Genomic DNA, 22652 nt, shown 5'->3' with positions numbered 1-22652 from the left:
AAAAAAAAAAAAAAAAAAAAAAATCCTCTGCTTTCTCTGGCCCCAGCCAGGGAGGTCTGGGTGGCTGCAGAGTGACGGGGAAGAAAATGTAAACATGACGGCTCAGAAAAGGGCTCGTGAGTTTAAACATGAAACGAAAGAAGGAAAAGCACCACTTCCTACTTTGTAAGGCTGCAGAAGTCAAGATACAGTTGGGCAGGAAGATTTTAAAATACAAATGCAACATGACTCACTACATCTTATTTAGAAGCACAAATTATTTAAATATCTTAATGGAAAATAAACTATAATGCAACATAATTTTAACCTTAATTAGAGAAGTTTTTACTTCATCAGCTGATATTTCTATTCAATGTCAGTCAAGTATTTGGATAACTAGAGCCACACAGCAGCAGGATCACCTATTTCTTTCAGGTTCTGAAGGCATTTGGTACTTATTTGTGCTCCTAAGCTAAAGGCCTGGGGCACCAAATAGCTCAGGCTGTAATCCCAAAAATGACTTCTTCTAGCTGACTTTAACCATCGCTTTTCTGCTTGAAGTTCAAGATGTATGCTGCTTTATCTTTGACAAACAGTACATTTGAAAGCTGAGCTAAGGTTTGCATTTTAAAACTAGTCTTCAGTCACAGATAATATTCCTTTCAACTCTTTCTTGCTTGACACGTCTGTTTTTGAAGACATGCACTTCTGAACGCTTTTGTACAGCTCTTGAAAGGCTGCACAGACAATTCACACCTTTGCAGGTATTCAAGTTCCTTTCCTCCACATATTTGTCAGGAGTTGAAATATGCTTTTTAAAAAAAAAAATAAAAATCCCTGATCTCTAATTCCCAGAAAACCCTCATTATAATTTCTTCAACAAACTGCTCTTTGCCTTCAGCAAAACCATATATTTGATCAAAAGCAGCAGCAGCAGCCAGCAGAGAATGAAAAGAAGAAAAGAGCCCTCTCCTCACCCATACTTCTGTAAGGCCCCATGTGCTGCTAGAGAGGGAGGCAGAGTAACAGCCCACGCAGGAGATCAGAAGAATATCCTTTAGAAAGTCTCAAGGACTCCTCGCAGCAGTGTGTTGGACGAGCAAAAGCACCCCGTAGAGCCAGCTCGTGGAACGGAATATTCAAGCTGCTGTCCTCCAGCCACCTTACTTAAAGGTTAGTTCAAAACAGAGGTTTTCCTGTAAAACAACGCAATGTGTTCTTACAAATGTATTGGGTTCCACCCCTCCCTTGCCCAATAATTCATCACTTATTATTTGGAAACAAACTCTCCTCCCTTTTTTTTTTCCAGCTCTTCAGATGCTTCCTACAACCAGCACTTCTGTCAGCACATCATTAGTCAACCATTTGCTTTGACACGTGGCGGTGTTTACCTACGAGCTACACTAAAGTCTCTCTCCTGTGGGTAACTGGCTTTCCAACAGGAGAACAGGAGTCCCAGGGTCTGAGGGGTGGTGGCAGCACTTCATCAGTAGCCAGGGGCTACCAAGGCACTATTCACCGGGGTGTTTCTGAAAGGACTCTTAGGAGAAGTTACCACATACGCAGTTGTTTTGGGGAAACAACAGCTATGGATGGAGGCAATCTTCAAGTGCCCACACTTCAGCTCTTCCTTGTATCAGCTGTCTAGGCAAGGCTACTGCAAGCCAAAGGGCTCCAAAGACATTTTGTTCCCTTCCTGAGAGCGAGCTCCCTCTCTGGCATTACTGGTCTGGTTAGCAAGTCACAACAACATGTTGGCTTGAAGCCAGTCAACCACGTGTACAAAAAAAATCCCCCAAAATTAAAAAATGTGGGGAACATAAATGTCTCTGCTTTGAAAAATCATTCTTTATAGAACAATGCACTTTAGAAACTTGAAAAAAACCCTAGTTCTGCAATGTTTAACCTAAATAAAAATAAAGGAAAAGAAGCATCTTTTGTTCATTCCCTCTCTTATAAGCAGGACTGCTGCACTTTCCTCTTCTGAGTCTCCTGCTCAGGATGGAGAAGACAAGCCAGACAGCTCTCCTTCCCTCCAGGCAGGAGGAAGTCCACCAGCGTCTTGGGAAAGGGTGGAGGGAGCTGTCTGCAAGTGCTTAGTTGACTTGAGAATATAAAATTCAAAAGTATTTCTGGTACTTGAGATAGAACCTTGGAAAACCTGGGAATAGGGCTCTCCTCTCCTTTCCCCCCACCCCCCAGTTTCATATCCAGAGAGTGAGTTTTCACCAATTAACATGTATAGATCAAAACTAAACTTACTTCTGTACCCAAAACAGCATCCAAACCTAAAGGTTTGGGTAGCTATGTCTGCTGTTAGTGATGCGTAGTACGACTGCTGCTCTCACAGACCAAAATGGCTTTTCCAGAGCTTTCTGCTAAGCCTTCTTCACCTATAGTTACAAGGACAGCTTACAGACTTATACTAAATATTTCTATTTCTAATGTAGCACATTAATGCTGCATTTGAGAGAGGGGATGGGAAGCTTACAGACCCCTTGGCAGCTATTGATGACTTGAGATCAAACTTAAATATCAGTAGAGATAGTATAGGAAGGAGTATATACATCTTCTATTCCTCTCCTCAAAGCTTAATAACTTTTCCTGAGTAACTGCATTGGTAGGCTAGACATCTGTCCTTGCAAGTTAATGAAACTTCATTTTGTTTCATAGCATGAGATATTTTTTAATTAAAAAAGCCTGTACTGTAAGGGCACAATTATTCAAGAGAAATTTCTATTATGAAAATCTGGAGAAAATGATAAAAGCATTTTCAAATGTTAGGATATGAAGACTGATTCAGTTAAGTCTGCTTTTAATTGTGCTCTAATGAAGAAACTTGACTTTTTTAAAGCTAGCCCAGGGTAACCTATGGCTTGATTAGATTCAATTTGTGCTGTCATTACATCAGCATAGATTTCCTTGATTTTTGTCTATTTTGTAGAGAATTACTCTGGATTTTCTTTGAACTGATTTTCCAATTTTTTCTGGCAAAATACATGTTTTTCATTTTCTCCCCCAGACCACATAAGCAAATAGGCTGCCAAGTTTAATTCCCACTTTTTTCTTTTTGATGGACTCTTTTGGCGGGGATAGTTTGCGTGGCTTTCCTGCCAACAACGTATTCAGCTCTTCTTCCTGGCATCTTAGCAAGAGAAGCAGCAGCTAACAAAACAGCGTCTTCTGCTAGCTGTGTATATTTCAATTTGTGCAGGCATAAATTACTCATTCATATACAAACTTTTGCTGGCATTAACATAGCAGAGGTGAGGAACGCTACTACACAAGGCTACTGTTATAGATGTAACAAACATTAAACACATTTGCAGATCCCAATTTTCTACCTCGTAATGATGTACAACGTTGAGGTGGACACATTTCTTCTTCTTCCTGTCACCAAAAATCACATTAGCAATTTGTCAAAGACCAGTTTTACCAATTATAATGGAATCACTTCCTAGTTGTAAGTAGGCACCTTCTCATATTTTCTTTTCCATCGCTTTTTTTATTTTTCACCTCGAACTGTCTTAGTACGGGAAATACATGAAAAAAATAGAAAAAAAAGAGAAAGAAATTACGCCAAAAAATGAGAGAGTGCCTGCCAGCTGGAAGAAGTTTAAGCATTAAATAACCATCCTGTTACAGAGGGAACAGATCCAGGGAAGACCAAAAATACAGACCATTATACTGCAATCAAGAATGAATCCCAGTGGAAACTAACATCAGGGAGACAGTAAACAGAATTAAGAGATGTACTAACACCTCTTCATATAAGAACCTGGAAAATTAGTCTGCTCAGATGATGACTCTTAATAAAGTCAATTAGGGATGGCATATATTCAAGTCTGCAAATGCTGAGCAGGAAATACCCCCCACCTCAAGGTTTCTCAGCCCTCCCTAACGCAGCGCTGCTGGACCCTCGCCGACAGATGCCTGTGAGAAAAGCAGCAAGTCGAGAGATACCTCCAGCAATTTACGCTCACAAAAGGTAGTTCTGGAGCACAGATGAAGTTATTTTATGACAGACCACAGCCTTAGCCTGGAGCTGACTACAAGGCTGAAGTCAGAGGCTGGAAGCGGACAGAGATGCAGCTGGTGGGTGAAGGTCCTCCTGGCAGGGTCTCACCATACCTGGCGATGCAGCACAGTCCTGGCTGCTGCCTGTCCCAGCAAGAAAGGCTGCTACTGAAGACCCAAGGCATTGAGAAACATTTTACTCCATCTTTTAGTAAGGGACAACCAAGTTCATCTAAACTAGGACTGTGATTTGTGCAGTCTGTTCATAAAAATGTTTACATCTGCTCTAACTTGTATGAGTGCTTTACTGCTCCTGCTGTCAGAAAACCTTTACCAGCATCTGATATGAAAACACCTTCATGTAATTTAGGGAAACTCCTTTTTGCCTTGATCTTGATGAACACGAGGAGTAACAGCAGGACATCTGCTTCACAGCACATTTTATTCATCTGAAGATTTACATTTCCCTACAGTATTTCCTTTTTTATACTGTCTTCTGGATTCTCTTCAGTTTCTTAGAAGTCCTAAAAACAACACTTTTAACTTAGGCTTCTTCAGCTCCAAGCAAAGCAGAAAAGACCCTGCCGGTACCTTATGTAAAAATTCTCATCTGAACAAGAGAACACCAGAGGGAATTGAGGAATAATTTCATGTCTCTGGCTCCTGGAACCCAGTACCTTCTGTTTGACTTGAAATGCTGGATCCCAGAAACCATTTGTGCTACATATTTAAAAAAAAAAAAAAAAACACGAATTGGAGAAGATACAGAGGAAATCATTGTATAACACTGCAGATCATCACCTCTCTAATACACCACTCTGTTAATGTTAAAAGCCCTGCTGTCCAGCCAAGCACATTATAAATCTAAGTCTCAGTGTGTCCTGGATTGGGAGCAAGTCCTGCTCACCACTGAGCCGTGATACGCGTTACAGATTGCTCAGAATGAAAAACTGTGTCACTAAAGATACATTAGGAGATTTGGGATGCTTTCACAGAAAAGGGCCCTCTAGAGACAGAGAAAGCCAGGAAAAAAAAAAAACACAACAACCCAGTCTCAAACTGAAGTGACAGTCAAAGATGCTTTAGAAAAAATAGATAAAATGAACAGAAGATTGCCAGAACCAGCCAGTATTAGAGAACACTATAATGAAGAACACAACCAGTGAGGGGAAGAATCAACATCAGCAGAGAAAGCTGTCCCTCTCCAACTTGCAACAGGTCTTTGATTCAGTCTCTAAAGATGTGATAAAGGCAGTCTCCATTCCTAAGTTCTCATGGGGAAAAAAAACAGTAGAGAATGGGCCGATAAAGGATAGGAAGTAAGGACAGGAATAAAATGACTAGTTTTCTTAGCGAAACAAGACATTGACTAGGGCTGCACAGCACCTGTGCTGAGACAACTCAGGGTTAACAGTGAAGTAGCACGTTTTCCAGGAAATATTAACATGAGCAGGTAAGAAATCTGACCTTGAGGAGACTCTATAATGCTGATTAGACAACAAAATGCTGGAAGAAATTCCGTGCTGGTAAACGCATCGGTCCTTGCAACAGGATACACTCTGAATGACAAATGTGCAACTGAGTTTAAAAAAAAAACACCAAACAAAACCAACAAAAGAATAATAATAATAAAAAAAGAATAAAGATATATTCATAGAAGAAAGGTCTACCAAGGGCTATTAAACACAGATATGGAAGCAATGTCTGGCTCAGGAAATGGGTAAGCTGAAGAATCTGGGAAGACACTGGAGGACAAGCAATCCTTTAGAGCCTCTCTTTTACTGTACCTGGCTGGGCTGGATGGTGCTCACGTCTCAAGGAGGGCTTAATACAGAAAGTTCACACCTTTACATATGACACAATGTCATTTGCACAGATATTACATGATTTAAATGTTTCAAAATATTGCTTTGTTGCTACAATACGGGAAAACCTATTTTAATAACAAGACATTTCTAGTTTCACATTTTTCTCACGTCTTCTTTCCCAGATCAAACATTTTCATTCCTTTAAAATTTGAGTGCATTCACAGAAATTATGCTCAGCAGATTTTAGCCCAAATCTCAAAAATGCATATACTAACAGAAACACATTTAAGTTCTATGAATGCCACAACAACTTGAAGCTAGCTTTACACTGGTTTTAGTAGAGGTCCACAAAAATAAAAGTTTTAACAATACAAAACTTTAAAAGAATCTTATTAAAGCAAATATCAGAGTTCTGAATGTTAAAGATGTCATCAGACAGAAGGAATCCATGAGCCAAGGGGAAAATAATTTCACTGCTAATGAGCCTGAAATATTATTTCTCTCTTACATCCCATCAAGATAGAGGCAAAACAAAGAAGACAGATCATTCCATTACCGTATATTTTTTTCAGAACTTCATGTGACAAGAATTAGAGAGGAAAATGTTTACCTTCTTCAATATAAATCTTCAAAATAAAAGAGTGCATACATGGAGAAGGAAAGATATGCCACAATAAATTTAAGAAAATTATTGCAGGCTTCAGAAAAGCAGTATTTCTTTTAATTATCAAGCTTCTCCCATCTGCAGATATAGTAAAATTTTCACTGAACACTGGCTAGCTGATGCACCTTAAAAGCTTTATTTCAACATACTACTCAGTTACAGCTTATACTATCTGCTGTCATGAATTCCAGTGATACAATTCCCTTTTCACTGATGCTAAAGGGAGAGGGACTGTATTCAACAGTTCACGATGTGCATCTGAACTAATCCAGGCACATCAAGTACACCGCCTAGCAAAAAAGAAAAAAACCCTGCTGCTGACATCTCCATTAAAGAAGAGAAAATATATGATGATCATCATACAGTACAGGTTATACATTTCTTTGCTCATTTTTTAAAGTTAGCTGATAAATCGTAACAGCACGGCATTGACGTCTAAGAAAAAATAACTGGCTTCCTCCTAGCACCAAGGTCTAAATGTCTTTAATGTCCCCTGGGCCTACCACACTTGTGGTGGCACTCTCCCACAAGCTTCCCAAATAGTGAGAAAAGTGCTAGAAGTGCGAGTTGTGTGCTAATTCTGCTTTCTTATCGGCCTTCTGCCCAGCGCTGACTGACTTTGAAACTCTCCCTTCATCTCTCAGGGCTGAAATGCAAAAGGAGCTGCAGAGCAGGGACAAATAACACACCTCTGCTGTGTGTGGCTTCCCTGCTGCTGCAACTGGGGATGCTTTCTGCTCTGCTGTCCCTATCTTAATTTACCTATTCATAATCTTCCCTCTGCTGAACAGCTCTAATGCTTTTCTGGGAAATTGCTAATAACTTCCCATCATTCGTAGCACTGCCATTCTGAATGGCAGCCACAAAATGGAACAAACATATTGATTCCACTTTTCAGTTTGACAAGACAATCACTGTATTGATAACTCCAAGTATTTAAAAACTCCGAAAATTACAGCATTTGGAGGTATAAGTCCTATTTGCCTCCTTTTTATTTTTAACCTTAAGTCATCTGCTGAAGTTCTTTACTAGGACTATGAAAAGCAAAACCATGCTTCCCTGCCCACAACGAAAGCCCAGAATCTCTCAATTGCCTAATTTCAGGTACTATGACTTCAAAATGTATGGCAAGTAACAAGATCAAATATAAAATCACAGAATTTAAGATGTCTGTTACAAGGAAGGAAAAAACGTAAAATTTGCTTTTCTTTCTTCCCATTTATCAAAGGCATAATCTCTTTGGATTACATCCCGAAGAAACTTTTCTAAAAAAAAGAAATTTATCTCATTTAGTAACCCATATTCACCATGGAAAGTTTCCTATTTGCTACCAGTTAGTAGATTTTTCCCCAAGAAAAAGGAAATTACTTTTGACAAGCTCAGTTATGAATAGTGGCTGGCTTTGCTTGGATCAGAGTTCATAGGAAAAAACTGTGTTCAAGGTAACCCGACTAGACTGCGTTTCAGTAATTCACTGTGCAGCAGGCAGGATGGCTGAAACAACGGCAGTCCATTTTCCAGAGTCTGGAACAATAAATAATCAGCTAAACACCATTTGTTGGGGGTTTTTTGGTGTTTTGGTTTTGATGTTACATAAAGCAGCTATAGTTACAAGGGATAGAAGACCTTTGAAAATACTAGTCAACAAAAGAAAAAAAAAGAAAACAACACCTAGAATAAAGATCAGGAAAAGTGAACACTGCTTTTATTTCAAAGGAGAATTTTCCTACCTTTTTCATGGGCAACATATTTTCTCAACTAACATGGAAGGCCTACTACTTATTCTGGAAGATGGAATTACCTTTTCATTCCAGACAGGCCCCCACCGCCCCCAGGATAGCTCACAACCAAGCAACATCATTGGCCAAATGGTGAGGGACGTGAATTTCTGAATAAGGTTATTTGACTTCACATAGTCACCTCAAGAAAAAAAAAAAAAAAGCAGCTCGTTTGAAACAGCCAAGACCTCTTTCTTGTTTTCTCTCATTTCTTTCTTTAAATAAGGTGGAATTATAAGACAGACAAAAAAAAGAGCAGACTTCTGGGATTTCATACCCTTCCTTACTTGACTGACTACAAGGAAACGACGGCCAAATGCCCCAAACCCCAACTCAATGTCAACAAATGCAGGTTTGCAAGTTGTCACAGTCTGTTCCCTCGCGTTTTCTTCTGGCAACATCATCTCACCAACTTATGAACAACTTTTTTTTTTTCTTTCTTCTGAATTCAGGCAAAACCCACCGCAAAAAGGCTGAAGGGATCAGGGTCTGCACAGCATTCTGAAGGACTCCATGACCATCAGTATCCCTCAGACACCTGGGTTTATTTCCATTGGGTTTCCATTCCATTAAGGTGCCAAGATGTCTTAGAGCATGTGGTTTGAAAGAGTCCTCATATCGGGGCACAGAAACCATTAGTCTTCCCAAAGCTACTGCATTAAACAGCAAAGCTTGCCAACTGTTCTTCTGATTGTACTTCCTTATCAGTCCGGCAAAGAAGCCGGTCTGTCTCCTCCCTGTCTGAAACCCCTGATCCTTTCATATCCCTTTGGGAAAAATGAGAAGGGAGGACACCTAATAAGAGTCTGCAGCCTCCATACTAAAAGTTCATTTAAGTGAAGCTATTAGTGTACTGATAATGTCATAACACAACTTACGCTCTTGGGAAAAAAAAAAAAATCTCTAAGAAAAAAAACAAACCCAAAAGCATCTGCAGCAATATCCTTTATGCCAAGATGGAAAATCTAATTTTTGGAATATGTGACACCTGAAAAGCAATCCTGTGGGAAAGCACACCAGCCACCTGCCAGGCAGGGCCAAGCAACCAGAGAGAACATCCCAATCCAGCTGCCAACAAAAACTTAGGGCATTTGGTTGTTGTTTAGTAGACACACAAACGCATATTTCTACTTCACAGGATACTGAAGCAAACAGAGCAAGACTAGGCAGCCAATATCTATTTTTTTGGGAAAAATATTCCCCAGTTTGGATCCATTCATTCTGCGATGAGACAGAAATAAGCACCTCTGTGCTTCATTTTCACTGTTGTGAAAGAAAGGAAAGGTTCTTTACTTTATTTGTGTTTGTTTAGTGGGTCAGGAATTATAGTAATTTTCATTTTTAAGTGAAAAGAAAAAAAGATGCACGACTCAGCACGCAATGCGTCATGTTCACGATATTGTGAATCATCGAATCATAGAATTAGGATTCTTCATCCTAAGTTCACATGATACCCTGCTTGGAAACAGTACACCATCAAACTAAGCAGGACTGGCATCTTTTCCATGGTGCTCCAGGCTGTTCTTTATGGAGAAGCCAAACCTTAAAGCCATGGTCTGACATTGTCCACACAGAGGGTACTGGATAGGGGTTGCCCCAGCAAAACTGCTACTGCCTGTAAAGTTTAGCATCTGAACGCACCCCAGCTGTGTTCAAGAGATATTCAGGCACCCCACGTGTGACCCAGCCTCAGGGACGTGAGCCTGGGCGCTGACCAGAAAGGAGCACCTTGTGCTCCAACAGGTCCCAGGGTCCACATGAGCAGGCACAGGATTTTAGTCTGTAGCCTAGAATGAACCCTAGAGACTTCAGAAGAACTAGGATAAACCAAGTCTTCAGTATGCCTGGGCACTGAATTTCCCTTTTTTCCTGCAACAGAGGCTTAAAAATACAGAACTCACAAGTGTGTCCCAGTCTTTCTACAGTCAACAGAAGAGTCCACACCACCACCAAAAAATTACACGATAGGAAAATATTTTGTTGACGACACACACCTAAGCTCAGAACAGCCTTGGATGCTTTTATAAAAGCATGGTTATCCCTCACCACCTCAGCCAAGCACCGCAGCCAGGCAGTTCTCCTAACCCCACCACCCTGAATCCTCCCTGCCATCCACCACCTCAGAGCTTCAGCTTTGCTTTAGCTAATAAGTTTTAGAGATCCGGATTTCAGTTTATTTCATTTTGCTGGCAGTGCTGACAGCCAGAAAACTTATGTATAAACCACAGAAAGGAAAGAGGAAGGAAAATGACAGACAAGAAATAAAATGGGCTAATAAATTCAGTTTTATTCTCACAGGTTGTCAGTTCACGCAGATTTTGACACCTACAGAGTGAAGTAAATATCTGACTGCTTGAAATTACATTATCACGCCACAGCCTGAACACGTTCAATATATTGGCAGTAAAGGGTGGGCTGCCTCTCTCTGCCCTTCCTCTGTCAAGAGAACTAAAAGATTCTGCAGTTTCCTTCCCCTCCACATTGCCAATAAAACAGTTTTCATTTAAGGTGGTTGGAGCATAAAGCAACCACGAAAAGGACTAAGGAGCGTACTCAGGAGGGTATTGAGTAGGGTTTTCTAGGGAAGGCTACCCCGATTCCATTAGACAAGACTTCAAAACATTTTTTGATTAACGTGAAAACAATACCAAACATTTTAAAAAGTCAGACCTCTAAATACACACAAACATATATGACTACATCATATTTTAAACACCAGACTATTGGGTGGTCAATGCCCCACCCCTGTTACTTAGGCCATGTATAAAAATTTAACTTTAAATGGATTAATTTTAAAATTTATACTAACAAAAATGGCAATTGGAGGCACTCTTTTCTTCTGGATGATAAAACATTGCAGTTCTAAAAATCATTCTGTTCCAACTTTAGACAAACAAAGTATCAATCAGTAATTAGTTTTAGTTGTCTTTAGACAACTTTTGAAGACTACTCTCCAGCTTAAGAATCCACAAAATGTGCATTGTGAAGATAACATTGCACTGAAGATGATATTCACATCACACAGATTCTCTTGTTTTCTATTCACCCGCAATGTTTACTTGCCAGCTAATTATTGTTAAGTCATCACTTACCGGGAACCACTTCAGTATTGTCTCCTTAGATGTGTCTTCTTGCTGCTTTCACATTAACAAAACACATAAGAACTGAAAATGTGAATACTCAAATCGAGACTTACAAAAACTATCAAAATACTCGAAACTCCTCTATACTGAAACTACTGTACATCAAATCCAAGAGACTTCTACTTTCTGGAAAGCATGCACTGAAAAAAAATGTTTAAACCCACTGTCTTCAGGATTTTCACATGTTCCACTTCAGTATCCTTACTAGTAGCAGTGCATAATGTGAAGTTGTGGATACATTTCATACTTTAATGTATTTTTATCTTAGCTTTTTAAGATAAATTTGAGAAGAGTCATGACAGTGCTAACAATTAAGAGCTTCAGTGCCAGTTTGGAAATTACAAAAATTCATTTGACTGGCAGAGCTGTAAACCAACAAAACCTTAGCCACTATGATGTAAACCCAGGAACACTCAACTGCTTTAAAGTCAAGATACAATATATTCAACTGGAGATGTCTATAATGGTAACTATCTTACATAAATCACCTGGTAGTAGAATTCATTTGCAAGCATGTAATGACAAAGATTGCTTTTGAGTTACCCAGAGTAAACACTAATTTCAAAAAATCAGTATGGGCTACAAGGAACATCTGTATTCACAGGACTCTTTTCTGTCTTTGGCTATGTATTTATCAAAGATTTTCTGATTAAAAGATCTTGCCTTAGTAATTAATAGCCCTTGAGGGCTACATATTTACACTTTTTAACCTGAATAGAATAGAGTAGGGTAGAACAGACTATTGCAGTTGGAAGGGACCTACAACAATCATCTAGTCCAACTGCTTGACCAGGTCAGGGCTGACCAAAAGTTAAAGCATGTTATTAAGGGCACTGTCCCAGTGCCTCTTAAATACTGACAGGCTTCGGGCAATGACCACTTCTCTAGGAAGCCGGTTCCAGTGTTTGAGCACCATGTCTGTAAAGAAATCTTTCCTAAAATGTTTATTTTTTGAATATATATAAATATCCACAACAATGTCCAGCCAAGGACTTCCATGGCTTAATTACTTGTTGTCCAAACCATCACATCTTTCTGCTCTTTCCTGGATCTGGCAACTGCCCATTCCAGCTGGGATCTCCTAGGTCTCACGCTGAAACAGCCCACAAGCAATCGTCCTTGACACAACTTTTCCATGCCTCCTGCAAATCTGCCTTCTCATCTCCTTCCCCTTGTTTACTTCTTCCTCATCTGAAGAGTCCTAATCTTTGTCATTCCTCATCTGGAAATTATTCCACCCTTTCATCATTGCTCCTACCCATTTCTGAGTATTCCCAAGTTCTTTCAAACCCATTTTGGGAATGGGTGTTCACAAACGTCAAATGAAGTAAAACGCAGCCACACTACAGATTTATACACAATGAGGTTCTCTGTTTTATTCTCTATTGCTTTTGATTTGCCTTTTTTGGACTGCTACCAAGAACTGAGCTGATGCTATAGTAGAACCATCCACCACACACACACGGTCTCATTCCTGACTGGTAACAGTCTGCTGAGAACCCATTGTTTTCTCTGTGAAATAAGGATTATCCGCAGCAAACCACTTTCCTGCCTTTGCTGAAGGCAAGGCTGGCTTTTATCCCTGGACTACACAAGAACGATCCTTTCTGTTCTCATTTCAATCTCCAAAAATACAAACTCCTGAAAATATAACATGGACATAGTCTCTTCTCTTATACAGTTTATATGGCCTTAGAAGACCAGCATCAATATATTAGACTCATTGTTCCGCATTTGGGAATTTCCACTCTACAAACAATAAGCTTCCTATAGAGAAGCTGGAGAAAACTAGTTCCCCAGGCTACCACAAGACATAAACCCTAAAAAAGAACAAAAGAGGACATCAAGAGCTATCCTGTATTCGTGCTCAGAAAGGCATAAATAACAAACTTTGCAAAAATGAAAATTCATCATTCTCAACTCAATACAGCCAGGTCCTTAAATAAAAGAACATAAATTACTATATACACAAATGTCTTAAATACTATATACTGCTTACTGGTGATGCTTAGATCCTGTAACAATGTTAAGTTTAAATAAGATTGTGGGTACTTAGCTCTTGGGACTCTTCTGCTACTTGGCTTCTGGTTTCTTGTGTAGTAACATGGGCAATAGCCAGAAATTTTCAGACTAGTACAACATTGCATGAAAAAATACTTCACGATTTTACATTCTGAAGCAAAATATTGTGGTTATCCTGCCTCCGCGAAAAGGAATGCAATACAGAATGGTACCATTAAAATAAAAGCATGTTATGAATAGAATTCAGATCTTTTTACTTTTGCTATTAATATAAGTATGCATTATGAATGACTTACAAGATTTTAGTGCTGCAATCTTAATCAATAGTAAACTGCTTATTTACTACATGCAATTGACTCAGACTAGTAAATTAAAACAGATTAGGAAGGCACACTTTCTTGTTCTCATATAATTGCATAATGCTGCAATGTTTGGAATGCAAACTCCACAGGGGAACATTAAAAAATATTGGTTTGTAAATTAAAGTCACTGAAAAGTAAATGTCAGCTGTGAAAACATTTCCTTTAATATTCCATTTTATAAGTTGGTTCATCAGTCCATCATCCAGCTGAGGCCTGAATTATCATTAACTTCATGGTTCAATGAATTATTAATACAAAATGGGAGAATCTAAGGGAAAGATGGTGCTTTGGAGCGTACACAGCAGATTAAGAGTTACAAAAACGGGCCAGAAATTTTGCTGTGAAGAGTTAAGGCAGTAAAAGGGAACAGCTGGAGACTATTAAGAGCACTCATTAGAGGGAAGAAGCAGCAAACTGTTCTAATTGGGTCAGCTGACAGGTGGCTGCGCTTCAGCGGTGCCCTCCCGGCAGCCCCGGCCCAGCCGCAGAGATTGATGCTACTGTGTGATCCTGGAACCAGACCTACAGCTGCAAAGCTCCCGAGCTCCTGCAGCTCACGACGTCCAGTGACCAATTCAAACCATCTCAGCACCGACACATAACACAGGGAGCAAAAGAACTACTTTATGTACGGGGGTAAGTCAGGAAAAACACTGAGGCTGCATAAAATGTTTAGTCTCTTAACTACAGCTCAGAACCCAGTAAATGAAAAATGTACTTCTTTATTTATATACTTAACTCTCTAATATCTGGTGTGCACTGTACAGACTTAGGCATATCATTTTAACCTCTGCATGCCTCAGATTTCCAACCTAACAACATTAACCAAGTTCACCAGAACTTCCCCAAAAGTTCCAAGGTTCAATCAACAGGCAGGTGTAGCCCCTTGTGAGGTCCTCAGCAGAAAAATTCCCTATAGAAATGAACCCCCCTCCACCAAACCTGCAGACAGGCAACTCTCCCACTGTCTCTTTTATACAGAAACACACTCATGAGAGTGACAGTCAGGAGGTGGAAGCATGGGCTCCATACCATGGTCTCTCCTGGAGGCCATGTCCCTGGCAGACTGAAAAACTTCAAGAAACAAACATCTAAAGCCATGAAGGAGAAAGTTCAATGTGTTACGATTCACAATACAATTAGCCATGGTTAAATATTTCTATTATCCAGATAAACACAGGAACTAAGACAGCTAGCTACTGTCAGAAAATCAATGCAATTGGTAAAGGAATACTCTTCATTGTAGACAGAAATTTGGGGATATAAATAGTAAAATTGGTCAAATGTATTTAGCACATATTCTTACGTTAATGAAAAACACTACAGTCATAAAAGGAAATTCTCAAAATTCAGAAATATAAGAAAATTACATTCAGCTTTTTCTGTATTTTGTTTGGAACTTATGAAATAACCTAAACAACATTGGTTCAAATATTTAGCAAGAAAAGTCAATCTTTGTCACCGGAGAGGTCCTTATTTTAAGAAATTTGACTTGAAAGTTTTCTGACATCCTTTGAATTTTATTTCCCTCCTTTGCAGTAATCCTAACACACTTTTTAACAAATATTTTAACATTTAATTTAAAAGACAAAAAGACAGATGCTCCTTTATGGGATTACTTGCATGAGTAATCTTCAGCATAACTGAGGCTGAATATTGTTAGAATATTTTTACTTTTAGCTGAGAAAAGCATATTTATTTTCAGAGATGAAGTTGAAAGACTATGCTGAGCCCGACAAAGATGCGGTGCAAACTTAACCTCCAATTATAACGAAAATCTGAAACTTCCTACAGAAGGTGACAAGTTCTTAATTTACTGAACCATCTTTTTTACACAAAGCCTCTCTCTTCTGACAAATTGGCTCAAAGATGTTTAGATCTTGTACTTGAGGGAGTTAGGAGCCATGCTGCTACTCAGCCTAGCAGAGATCAGAATCGCATATAACCAGATTTCCTGCAATTCAGGCAACAATACACAGCCCACGCTGCTTCACATGCTCTGCCAGCCTCAGCTGTCAGCCCAGAGTTTTAGCAAGTACTAAGGAAAGATGAAACACCCATACATACCTTTTATATTTGATGTCTCACACTGTACTTCTAATAAATACTAGGTAATTACTAACAAACCTTCTGGAAAGGACACTTTTAACACAAAGCTTTCCAATATTTATGGTAGTCCCCTCTCTTCATCAGGCATGCTTCTGACCTTAAGCACACTCAGGCCTTAAACTGGTGTATATTCTTTTTTTTTTTGCTTGGTACCAGCAGTACTTACAGATGCTCTGATAACGGGTTACTTGCTATATTGGAGTGTATTTACTCTAAGAACTCTAATTCAACCTGAAACGCATTCACCACGACGGATTCAAATTCACTTTTGTGGATTTATATCATCTGACAGGACCATAGGGTAGGGTGACTCTCACATGAGTGTTAACTTGAGACTCAACCCAAGGTGCTCACCACCGTTTCATACCATTACGTCTCTGCCATATCCCACACTAACGTGTTGCCGTTATTTATTTTGGGGAAGGTGGTCCCGATCTCTGCAGGTCACTGCCAGGAACCCACGCCAGCAGAGACAGCACCGGGCCAGGGCATGGAGGTGGCTCATCTGGGTGGAAAGCCTCAGGTCGCAGCAGCTGCCCCTGCCATATCTGACTCGTGAATAAAGGGCTTGTTTTCTATCCCGGCTTTCAACCAAATTTTGGTAAACACAGACATTTACCGAAAGACTTTAAACCATTTATCTGACTCCTGAATGAATGGTTGTTTTCTCTGGAACAGAGTCAAAGCCTGAAGCTCTCTTCACCGTTTGCTGATCATCTGAGATTTTTCTCTGAAAATTTCTGCCTCCGTTTCTGATCTTTGCAATGTCAGCAGTTCAGATTTTCAAAGTTAAAATATCAGCTCCCAAAGTACAACAAGACTTCAAGGTGTTTTCTTTGCTTCCCTTTTTTTCTTACACACCAGAACAGAGGGGAGGGAATGCCTCTATTAAGGATAGCACACCCAATGGCCAAGCACGAGTTCATCGGATACAAAACCTGATCTTATAATGCTTTTTCCTCCCTTCAGAGCCTGCTTCATAGAGGTGCTGAGCTCTCACTCTTTCACACTGCAGTTTTTGAGAGAAAATGCACACTGCCCTTCAGCTTTTCAAGGGAGGAGACCAGTGTTGGCAGCTATTGACCAAGATGCCAGGATGGCCTGGAAAGGTTTCCAGTTGGCCCCAACACTTTCCAAGACATAGAAGGCCAGGAACATCATGGTTGAGAAAAGCACAATTAGCCCCTAATACTCCCGTTTCAAAAGACGTACATCTTTCCTCAGGCAAACTTGTCTCTCCTGGTAAAACAGAGGAGCTATATTTACTGCTTTTCCAGTCCATTTCGTAAGTCTATAACTGCTGTCAACACAAGGCTTCTCAGGCTCTTCAGCAATGAGCCCAACCTTGTGGAGCATTCAGCAGTTTGTATTTTCCTAGCTGATGATCTGAAGCATGATGGAAGAAGAAAAGTAAAAGCTTCTCGCATCCTCCCCCCCACATTCACGTATCCGATCACAGTCAGGCACCCCTCATCCCAAATGACTTGGGTTTAATACCGTGATCAATACAGAAACTATTTCATCTGCTAAATCTAAGCTTACTCTTCAAATAGTCCCTTGTAAAAAAGCAATGTTTTATGAAGAGTTTTCAATTAAAATAAAAAGAAAAACAAATAGGAGGGAAGAAGTGCAAAACGTGAGGCCAGCAGTCAGGCCAGCCATCAGCCAAGTGCTAGAGGGCCGCACTGGCTCGCATTCAGAGCTAAAACCAGCTGCTTAACTTCTCCACAACTAGATCAGGCAAGTGATTTAGCAGACTTCTGAAGCTACCATTCCACAAAATCCATTACCTGGGTTTTAAAACATATGCCAGCAGATTTCCTTGCGCCACTGAGGAAAAGATTAAAATGCAGTCATGCAATATATTATGCGGTTGGATAGCACAAGTCTGAAAAATGCTTAACATTCAGAAGGAGTGTCTTTTGTAAAAATGAATTTCTCTGGCAGGTGGCCTATACGTTAACTGTGACAGGAGCAACCACCCTCTTTGGGCAGTGCAAGTGACAGCCAAAGTCTGCCAAAGAGAGAGAGAGGACACATTCCAAAAATGTTTCCAGGTTTCTAACACTGAGTTACTGACAGAAAAGATCAAAACAAAAAAGCAAAACCAGTTTTTATAAAGGATGCTGATGGTGCCTCAGACTGACAAAGTGCCTTTTGAACAAAATGACTACTAACCTCAGATGGCCATTTTTCATTTCATTACAGCTTTTGTACCAATCTGTGTATGTGCACATATGTGCATGTGCACATAAATAACTGATTTCTTAAAGAACATCCCAACACAAATGAAAATGCAAGGTGACTTCTTTCTATTAACTCTTAAACCAACACAACAGGATTTAGATCTATTCATTTCAGTTCTGCTTGAAGTAAAATTTCACTGCTGGTACGTATCGCATCTTAAACTGCACAGGCAGTACTGAATTAATGCCAGCTTTTGCCTAGAGTCAGTGAGTTGTGAGAGGTGCCAATCACTGCATGCTCCACTTCAAATGAGAAGCAGAGGCACTCAGACTGAAGTACAGCCTGTACCGCTCGTTATTAACATTTTCAAAAAAGAAAACATGACATCGCTAAGCAAAGAATAATGTAGTAAAAAAGCCCATCCCGCATTCATTTCTGCGCACATCCCACCCCATTCACAGATGAGGACACAGGAAAACTCCACGCACACAGCGAGCAAAGCTGTTGGGACTGCCTTCTGATCTGCACACCAAGTGGTCAAAACCTGCTCAGATGACGCAGGGACCAATTTGGTATCTCTAGCCATATAGCAAGTAAGAAACCCTTTGCGACATTACTGAAATGGGTTTACATCTGTGCAGCAGATGTCATTAAAGTTTAAGGCTATACACTGATACTACCCCCCCTTCATTCATTCATAATTTATAAGCTTATCTGTTCACAGGGCTTTACATGACAAACAACAGTAGTAAAGTACAAAAGAAATCAACGCAGCCCTGTCATCCGGAAAAAAACCCAGCCCTTCTTGGATCCACCTGACCTCAGCTAGGACTGAAACATGTTGCATGGCAGTCCTTCAGAGCTCTGCTCTCTACAGCTCATCCACACCACATCCTGTACTCCACTGCCCCTCCAAAACACCCTCAAAACATCCTCTCTGCTCTTCAGAAGCCACAACCCTCTCTTGCTTAGACGTTAGGTCTGGTCTGCAACATCTCATAGAAGACCATCAAGCTGTCCTGTCACCGCTGTGTCATTACCCTCTGCAAGTTCAAGTGTGGCAAAAGCCTGAGTCCAGTAAAATTCCTTTAGAGAGAAAGAATTAATTTGACTTTTTTGCCTTATGGAGGCATCAGCGTGCATGTGAAGAGATCAGTATCAAGCAAACTGACCATCTCCCTAGCTTCTGCGTTTCTCATTCAGCATTTGTAGAACACCTTCTGCCACAGGACCTTGGTCTGTGACAAAGGCTGACAGCCGTTATGACAGTTCAGCAGCTGGGCTTAAAAAATATTACCAACAGCTTATCCAGCATTACTATCACCTTCTTAATCCAAAAAAGGCAGCAAAACCAAACCGAGAACTGAGATCAGAGCCCTGGTGTAAAGAACACTCTGCATAACTTACCAGCAAGAACATTAGAGGCTTGGGCTCACTGAATTGCTCCGTTCCCCAATTTTCCCCTGAGGCTGCACAGTTACAGACATAGTTTCAACCTACAAATCTGTCCGAATATTCACAGTGATAAATATAGGCAGAATTATTATGCCTAACCACTACACAGTGCAAATCCAACACAGTGAAAGGACCTAGATTCAACAACGGTGATCTGGGAGTTTCTGTCAGCTTATACAAGATCCAACTGGATCACTGAATTCATCAGCAACACTCTACATACTAAAGCTGACCAAACTAAGGACCAGGCAAGACAGACGGAAGAAAAAAACGCAAGATGGAAGATGCCTCAGTCTCACACTTTTCAAACATCCAGTTTGAACATCAGCATTATGTAACAATGCTGGGAAATTGGTAATTCAAACATCCAGTTTGAACATCAGCATTATGTAACGATGCTGGGAAACCAGTAATTAGAGCCTACCGAGAACTGAGATCAGAGCCCTGGTGTAAAGAACACTCTGCATAACTTACCAGCAAGAACATTAGAGGCTTGGGCTCACTGAATTGCTCCGTTCCCCAATTTTCCCCTGAGGCTGCACAGTTACAGACATAGTTTCAACCTACAAATCTGTCCGAATATTCACAGTGATAAATATAGGCAGAATTATTATGCCTAACCACTACACAGTGCAAATCCAACACAGTGAAAGGACCTAGATTCAACAACGGTGATCTGGGAGTTTCTGTCAGCTTATACAAGATCCAACTGGATCACTGAATTCATCAGCAACACTCTACATACTAAAGCTGACCAAACTAAGGACCAGGCAAGACAGACGGAAGAAAAAAACGCAAGATGGAAGATGCCTCAGTCTCACACTTTTCAAACATCCAGTTTGAACATCAGCATTATGTAACAATGCTGGGAAATTGGTAATTTATTTAAACATACCAGGTATCTTTCCTCCTGCCTCATGCTGGGGGTGCGGATCATGTGATTCTGTTCTCCTCTCCAGTCTCCGAAACGTCGAAAAAAATAATTGGATAAAAATCGATTGACAGGATCTCTAATAATGTTGATGTACACGGGCTGGTCTCCTCCAAACCTGGTGGGAAGAAAAATGGGTGAATCTCAGCAGAAGGTTCCACACAGGTGCATCTTTCATCTGAATGTTTACAAATTACTCTCTACAGTAGTTCAGAGGATTTTACAAGGTTAGGAATGAAACTAAGAAGCTTACAAGTATTTCCCAAAATTTGGTAAAAGCATGTAAGATCTCTTTAGGATAAATGGTAAATATGATTTCTTGTTAAAAGTTACATTTGTACTACAAACATTTTAGTTTAAGACCATTTTTCCCCACTGTGTCAGTAGCTTTGCTTCTTGAGTTTTCTCCTTGCTGTTTGCAGCTTATCTTTGTACTGCACTTCATGAAGATCTTTTTTCAAAAAGTCAATATGACAAAAGGGAGCTTGAGATGTTTGTGATTATTTTCACAATATTGACCGCCTATTTTATATCAATACACAGCATTGGGAGAAGAGGCCTCACTGGAATTAAAAATACAAAGCAGCTTACACTCTTCCATAGTCAAAATTGAAGAATGGACATTTATGCTATGGAACAGACTTATGGACTACAAATGCTGTGAGATAAAGAACAAAATAAAACCTTTTTGGATGGAGAAGTTCAAAGGATAAATTCAATTTGGAACTTACCTGGTCTAAGAACACGAATTATGTTTCTTCCTTCTGTTTCCTTAATTTAGGAGAACAATTCTTATCTAAGCACTAACTTATGCTTTATTGTTGGGAGCTTGATGATATAGCCATATTTAACTATTTAAATGCTCTTCTGATGATTTTATGAGTCACAATTTATATATTTTCTTTTAAAATGTAAAATACTAGATTAGAAGAGAGAAATTTGAAGACATCCTTTTGGTTAAAAAAATCTCAGCTTTTCTTCATCTTTTGAGTCAGATGAATAATTGAATATGTATAATAAAAGATCAGGGCTCCTCATAAATATTAAAGAGCCAGCAAAATGGTTTAAAAATATGAATTCTAGTAAAAGACAAGAAAAAAAATCCAATACAATTTCAAGTTGATTTTTATTCTGCATGATTCCCCAGACCACTAAATACAGTCTGCAAAGGCTTGTCTCATGAATAACTATGCATACCAGTAATCTCATTGACCTCAGTGTTGCAGGATCACTGCCATAATTTGATATTGCACAGACAGCATAAAACTTTAAAACAATCCAATTAAATGGCAGATGCTCCTTGCTTCCTGATTAGCACACAGCCTAGTTTGAACATGGGTGTGTAAGGGAAGTATCCTGAATTCTTCTCTGAGCTTGTCTTTGCTGTTTTTTTGTCTCTACGCAGAAATAAAACCTACATTAAAAAAAGGCACTCTTGCAAATACCATAATACAATGAGGGCATTAAGCTTTGACACTATTTATTCAAATAGAAAGCTTTTGGTGAATGCCATGGCTGGTAGCTATGAAACCTAACTTTTTCAAGTGAAATTGCTGGCAAGAACAGATTGCATCTAAATTACTGAACACATTATCTTCCTTCTGCTGATTCAGATCAGCAACAGTCTAAAGACAGAAGGGAATGGAGAAGAGCAAAGAAAAGGGGAAGCAATGAAGACAGCAAGAAGTGATGACAGCAGCAGCAAGTTGTCTTTAAGATAGAGACAGAAAGATTACAAAATTCAGAGAAGGAAGAGAGCAAGGATAGCCTGCTGGGTTTTGTAGAGAACACTAAGCTGAAATACTCCTCAGAAGAGAGAAAAATCAAAAGCAGGCAGCTATTAGTTGGCTAGATGGGAATACTCAACACATATTGTCTTTTCTGAAGTAAAAGAATGGTCAAATTGCATAACCAACCCACCAAAGTGTCACAGCCCATCCTTTTGTTGGTAAGGTCATCTCCCGGAACACATGAACTGTAAATTCAGTGCCATCAGCTCTGAGAGAAGAGGCACATGCAAGCCTGTCTGTCCCAGCTGAGACGGGAGGTCACTCCTTCACAAAGAGCTACAGAGGAACCTCTCATTTCTGAAATGGAGACTGTGCCCCCCCAAACACAGAACAGCTTGAATTTCTGACTTCCTACACACAGTAACCAGCCTGGTCTACACCCAGCTGCACTTGCTCCACCAGGCAAC

General features: G+C 39.9%; 1 protein-coding gene across 2 annotated transcripts in view; it reads right to left on the bottom strand.

Moving 5' to 3' along the window:
• UST (uronyl-2-sulfotransferase) overlaps positions 1–22652 on the bottom strand; it is a 102225-nt gene that overhangs the window by 43558 nt on the left and 36015 nt on the right. For both annotated transcript variants that reach the window (XM_014951264.1, XM_014951263.1), the window contains exon 4: positions 20420–20573. In XM_014951264.1, the coding sequence (XP_014806750.1) occupies positions 20420–20573 (154 nt within the window). The remainder of the gene's footprint in view (positions 1–20419; positions 20574–22652) is intronic.

The sequence above is a fragment of the Calidris pugnax genome, unplaced genomic scaffold (genome assembly GCF_001431845.1).
Source record: "Calidris pugnax isolate Ruff unplaced genomic scaffold, ASM143184v1 scaffold24, whole genome shotgun sequence".
Classification (NCBI taxonomy): domain Eukaryota; kingdom Metazoa; phylum Chordata; class Aves; order Charadriiformes; family Scolopacidae; genus Calidris; species Calidris pugnax.
Note: the sequence above shows the minus strand (reverse complement) of the source record. Positions and strands in the feature narration are given on the sequence as shown.